This window comes from Dipodomys merriami, unplaced genomic scaffold (genome assembly GCF_024711535.1).
Source record: "Dipodomys merriami isolate MVZ:Mamm:240054 unplaced genomic scaffold, mDipMer1.0.p SCAF_103, whole genome shotgun sequence".
NCBI lineage: Eukaryota > Metazoa > Chordata > Mammalia > Rodentia > Heteromyidae > Dipodomys > Dipodomys merriami.
In genome coordinates, this window is record NW_027202305.1 from 2,401,404 (window position 1) to 2,407,500 (window position 6,097).

Genomic DNA, 6,097 nt, shown 5'->3' on the forward strand with positions numbered 1-6,097 from the left:
CAAGTGTTATATATACATTCTCCAGGCTATTTCAAAACAAAATGAACTCCAATTGTTTTAAGAACAATAACTACAGAACTGCTATAGAGTACCAGGAACTACTGTAAAAGTTTTACATATTTTGAGTCACATATTTAAGCCTTTAAATATCCCTAAGAGGTAGGAATAATTCTTATTCCAGTTTTACAAAGAAGGAATCAAAGAAATTAGCGAACTTGAACAACATCACACAGCTCAAATGTGAGGGTCTATGAATCCAGCCAGGCCTTTCCCAGAACACATATGTAATTGCTTTCAGTTACATCTGTGAAAGCAGCGTCAGGTCCTCCATGTGCGTGCTCATGAGCTAGTGCTAGACTCAACACAAGGTACCAGCTGTCAAGAGGTTTGTTGATGTTTAATTGCTGTGTGGTCTCTGCCACAGCTTCTAGGATGTAAGGACTTCATGGATTATCCCATTGTGTTGCTTAGTTACATTTTTAAAAAAATATTAGCAACTTTATTGAGAGATAATTCATCTAACACACAATTTACCCATTTATAATGTACAATAGAATGGTATTTAATAAATTCGCAGATTTGTACGACCATCACCAGTTTTAGAAATTTTTTTCCAACTAAAAGAGAAAGTCTATACCCATAGCAGTGTCTCCCTAGTCTTCTCTGCTAGGAACTCCTGACCAGCACTAGGTGGCTTTCTGCCCCTATAGATTTTCCTATTAGGAACATTTCATACAGAATAGAATACATATAGAATAATACAACATGTGACCTTTTGTGTCTGGCTTCTCTCAGGATGATGTTCTCAAGCTTCATGTATATCATCTCTTTTATTGTTGAATAATATCCTATTACTTGCATCTACACTTTATCCATGCATGAGATGATAAAGATGTTTTCTCTTTTGGGCTATCATGGGTAAATATTGTGCCAAGAAATGTGTGCAAGCTTCTGTGTGGTATATTTCAGTCTCTTGTAGGTTTGTACATATGAGTGGAATTGTTGTGTCTATGTCTGACCTTTTGAGTAATTAGTGATAACAAAAAGTTATCTATTTTTGCTTTTTAAGAGTGACACCTTGACATCAGAAAACAAGGTCACCCAAGGTCTTTAACCAATACTCAACATCTGGTTGAGTATGAGTAGCCACTTTCAGTAATAAAGAGCAAAACCCAAACCCAAATGGAAAGCTTGCCATAGCCTTGAACATTTGCCTCTTTCCTCCTTCAATAAATGATTTTAACAATAACAGCCAGGTCTGTTAAAAACTATTCCAGGTAGTACATTACATGTATTTTATTCTTCAGTATTAGAGTCTTTAAGTTTTCTGAATCCTTACAACAATATAGAGGATAATGTGAGATTAAAAATATTCTCACGAATATCAGACAACAAATTTTTTTTTTTTTTACCAATATTGAGGACTACATAAAAATTAGCTTGAAGCAGGGCTGGGAAAGTGGCTCAGTGGTAGAGTGCTTGCCTTGCATGCCTGAGGCCCTGGGTTCGATTCCCCAGCACCACATAAGCAAAAAGAAAAAAAGCCAGAAGTGGCGCTGTGGCTCAAGTGGTAGAGTGCTAACCTTGAGCTGAAGAGCTGAGGGACAGCGCCTAGGCCCAGAGTTCAGGCTCCACGACTGGACCCCCCAAAAAAAAATTAGCTTGAAGCAATTAAATAAATGAAAACAAAAAGATGAACTCCATTTAATGGATAATGATTCAAATGAGATTGAGATGGATCAAGATGGCATTCTTTGTAGGCATTTAAGGAAACAGGAAATTGAAGGAATTACTGTTGTTATTTTTACCGTGTACTCACGATACTGTATTAGTGTTTACCTCTATAGGTACACAGAATTTGGTGCCAAATAGTTATAAAGTTAGCAAACGTTAACAGAAGAGGAAAGAATGAAGAACTGTTCTAACATTTTTATTGGCATTTATTGAAAAGTTTTTCTGTTGAAAGTGCCCATCTGTGGCCTAGTATGAAAATTCTCTAGAACATTTGTCTACCAATCCCACCAATGAGTAGACACAGAGTTAAACAAAGAGAACCAAGAATGAAATTTAGGCAGTTTTCATTTGTGATGTGTTTGAAGTAGAAATGGGTTTGTTAGTATGCATCCTAATAAACAATGGCCAGAAAAGCCATTGTTTGTAAACAAGAATCACAATTTATATAGCAATGACATTTCCTAATAAAAAGCATGATAATATATGCCAGGAATGCAGAAACAGGATTCTTCCTGGAAATAAAAACCAAATGGATTGATTTACTTTAGAGTATTATTTAGAGTATTAGGGGAGGAAAGCTATCATGAATGTGTAATTGCAGATCCTATTATGCTGATTCTGATTTTGTGTAAAGTTGCCATATTTCTCATTTGTAGTAAAGTTCTGACCATGCAACTTTGAAAAATAGAGAAGCACTCTTATTTCCAATGAACTCTAAATTACTCTTCGAACCGGAGGGCACGAGAAGAACCCCTGTCTTACATTTTGCTTTAGTCCTCACGATTCACTTATCACTGCTTGCAGTCCTCTTCACTCCTTGGTAACAACTAGACCTTGCTATTTAGCAGCCAACCCAGGAACTAGACTTCAAAACACTAACCACGTCTTCCTTCTCTGTGTCGTACTTGAATGTTTTGGGTCCTGAAAAGAAGTAAATGTAGCCTAAAAGAGACAAAGTTGAAATTACGGTTACCAGAGATGACCTGTAGATCTATGAATAGGAGGACTTGGAGCTGGCACTGAGAGGCGTTGATGGCAGTGTGGAGCTGGACCGTCTGCAGGGTTTCCCCAAGCTCTAGAACCTCACACCTTCCCCATCGCTGCTAGGCTTCCTCCTTGCTCCAGCTAGGATAAGGGGATCTTTTTTGGGATCGTTCTGAATTATGCGTCATGCGTTTGCTTCAAACAAGCCATCTCCCTTTTTATTTCCCTGGTCTTTAAAACCAGCTAACTTCTCACTATTAAATCTGTAGTGTTGCTAAGCCTGATCTTTTCCTTCTCAGATCACTTCTTGAAGCACCTTGAAGTCTCCCACAATGCAATACTAAATTACAGATTGTCCTATCCTCTAGGAATTTTGTCTATATTGGATGGATAGGATTTCTTCCCCTGCACCCACAAGACTCTCACTGTTCTTGTCATGTCTGGAACTGTCTTTGTGTTGCTGACGTAAGCAACACTGTGCTACATAGTCAAGAATATGATGACTGATCTAAAAGTTTCGATTATAGTATTTGATGTATGATACTAATTTCATTCAACTTTCCTAGCTGTTAAGTTCTGTTAAGTGTTTTAACTGAACATGTTTCCTAGAGTTAAGTTTCCAGAGTTGGGTACAAGTGATCTCTGGGAGGGTTGATACTGTGTATATTTTAAAGATGAAGAAGGTAGACTTTATGACCTATCTGACTAATGGACTGAGGAGATAGATTGTGTTTTGAGACAAGGTTTTTTTGTGTAGCTGAGGTAGTCACAAACTCAAAATCTCCCTACTTCAGCCTCCAGAGTGCTGGGATTACTGGCATGCCACCACTGTCTGACTAATTCACACTTACGTTTTCATTTAGTAAAGAGAGAACTGCAGAGGTTGATCATTCATAATTTCTCTTTGGCTACATAATCAGGTTAGCTAAATTTATGAGAGGATCCAGGACCCCAAAAAAGAAATTTTGATTTATGTTTGGAAATGTATTTTTTTCTTTTGTGTTACAGCAGAGCCCAGATTTCTTGCTATAATTTCCTCAAGGAGAATTTCTGCAAAAACACTCACCATTCAGTTCCACAGCAGCATCTATTTGGCCATTTACTCCTGAAAATTCTTCTTCAGTGCTTTTTGGATAGTCCTTTTCCATTTTCCTTTTTCTTTCATCATAGCTGGAAGAGATGTTATTTCACAAATTAAAGTAAGAAGAGTATTTAGTTGATTATAGATCACAGCATATTGGTCGGGCATATTCTCAGCTGATTTATTGCTAATTTTAGTTGTCTTTGTCTCCCTCTATATGTGATTTCCTTGGTTTATGAAACAGCTGAATGCCATTTATAGGGACATCTCTCCATGGACATATATAGCAAGGGAGGAAAGACAAAAAATAATGCATATTGAATGAATAAGTGCATGTATGAATAACCAGTAGAGAATCAAGTAAAACCTATAATTACTGAACCTCTGTTTTTCAAATCAACTGAATTGAATTCTATTGCTGTTTCCTGGAAGATTACAAGATTGACCACAGAGTAGATTAATGTTCTTTTTTTTCTTTTTACATTAGCAACCACAAGTCAATGATAACTCTGTAGAATGGTTACCATATCCCTTTGTGATCTAAATTATACCTGGTTAAGGAAAAAAAAAGGCCATGATTCAGCCTGGCTGTGAGAGTTCAGCATTAGGCAGAGATGACTCTTACCCCTTTGGTGAGACTTCATTTCAAGTATGAGAAAGTCCCCCCCCCACTTTTTTTTTTAAGCACAGAGCTCTAAATGGGGATATTCTTGGGTTTATGTTTCTCTCCTTTCCCACCAAAGGTCAGACAGTTTTTCCTGGACTTCTGGGTAGATTCCTGGGGCAGTAGGTCAGACCCACCATCTCCTGAACTGTGCCTCTCATGTGGCTCTGACTGCATAGGCAGAGGATAAATCCCGATTTGACCAAGAGTCAAACTTTGGAAAATAAACATTCAGGCTGAAAGGACTGGGGATTAGTATGCTTTCCAGAGTATTGGGGGTAGGGATGGAAGATAATTCCTCTAGCAGGTCAATGTATTAGCTATGACCTAGTCACATTTTATTTAAGCCTTCTAGATAACATGGTGTTACCTTTTCATTTTATCAGTTAAGAATATTACCATCAAACGATCAAAAATGACAAGAAAATAACCTATTACTGCTTGGTCTTCATTGTCATTTCACCAAGAAAATCACCTTGTCATTCAAAAGGCAAGAAGGACATAAACTCAGAATAAAAAAAACAACCAACCATGTTTTTCCCCCCATAATCAATCTATGCTATACCTCTCTCCATTCATAATTGCTGCACTTTTCTGTAGCCCTTTGGGGACAGATATTTGGGGATTTCTAATAGAGTAATAATAGTGAACATGAGGTGTAGGGATGGACTTGGCTTTTTTGGTCAATTATGAGGTTTTTAAGTGGCTAATTAGAGATAAGTTTGTCAGTTGTGAGGTTTTTAAGTGGTTAGGTGGAGATAAGAGTCTCATGGGGACTGGCTTTACACTGCAATTCTCAGATCTCAGCCTCCTTAGTAGTTAGGATTACAGGCATGAGCCACCAGTGCCTGACCAGCTTTTTTTTTTTTTTTTTTTTAATGGTGCTGGGGATTGAACTCAGAGCCCTGAGTTTACTAGCCAAGTGATCTACTCTAAATTTGACTTTCTGACTCATATCTGTTGGCTTTTTGATCAGGAAGGAGAATAAACTCTGAGGATGAAGCCCTGGTTTCTTGATTTGGAAAATGGTGACCCTGACGAGAAGAGTTAGTTTACATTAACATACTTGTGTGTGTATACTACACAAATACATTTACCTTCACATAACAAGTGCCTGGCTCAACTGGCACCCAGGTCAGATCCCATCATAAGATTTTGTAGCTTATTTTTTTATTTTATGTCGGTCCTGGGGCTTGAATTCTGGGCCTGAGTGCTGTCCCTGCACTTTTCAGCTCAAGGCAAGTGCTCTATCGCTTGAGCCACAGCGCCACTTCCGGTTTTCTAGTGGTTTATTGGAGATAAGAGTCTCACAGATGTTCCTGCCAGGGCTGGCTTTGAACCTCGATCCTCAGTTCTCAGCCTCCTGAGTATTTAGGATTACAGGCATGAGCCACTGCCCCTTCCCCCCTCTCCCCCCATCTTGTAACCTATTTTGACTTCAAGAACTATTAACTTGTTGGTGTGAGATTGAGTAAACTTTGTGATCCTAAGTAATCCGTGAGCTTAACCTTTAAGTTCTCTTTCTTTTTTTGTTTCCTTGTTTTAGTCTTTAATCTTTAATCATACTTTATCAGATAACTGTAGGCAGGTTGAGAAAAAGTGGAGAAGGAAGTCCAGAATGTTTGGGAGGTGGT

General features: G+C 38.1%; 1 protein-coding gene across 1 annotated transcript in view; it reads right to left on the reverse strand.

Annotated features, from left to right (window-relative positions):
- Nucleotides 1-2,575: 2,575 nt before the first annotated feature.
- Nucleotides 2,576-6,097, reverse strand: part of LOC138809406 (matrix metalloproteinase-20) — a 34,059-nt gene continuing 30,537 nt past the window's right edge. Inside the window, exons 9-10 of the mRNA XM_069995931.1 lie at nucleotides 3,785-3,888; nucleotides 2,576-2,676 (exon numbers count right to left, since the gene is read on the reverse strand). Of these exons, the coding sequence (XP_069852032.1) occupies nucleotides 2,576-2,676; nucleotides 3,785-3,888 (205 nt within the window). The remainder of the gene's footprint in view (nucleotides 2,677-3,784; nucleotides 3,889-6,097) is intronic.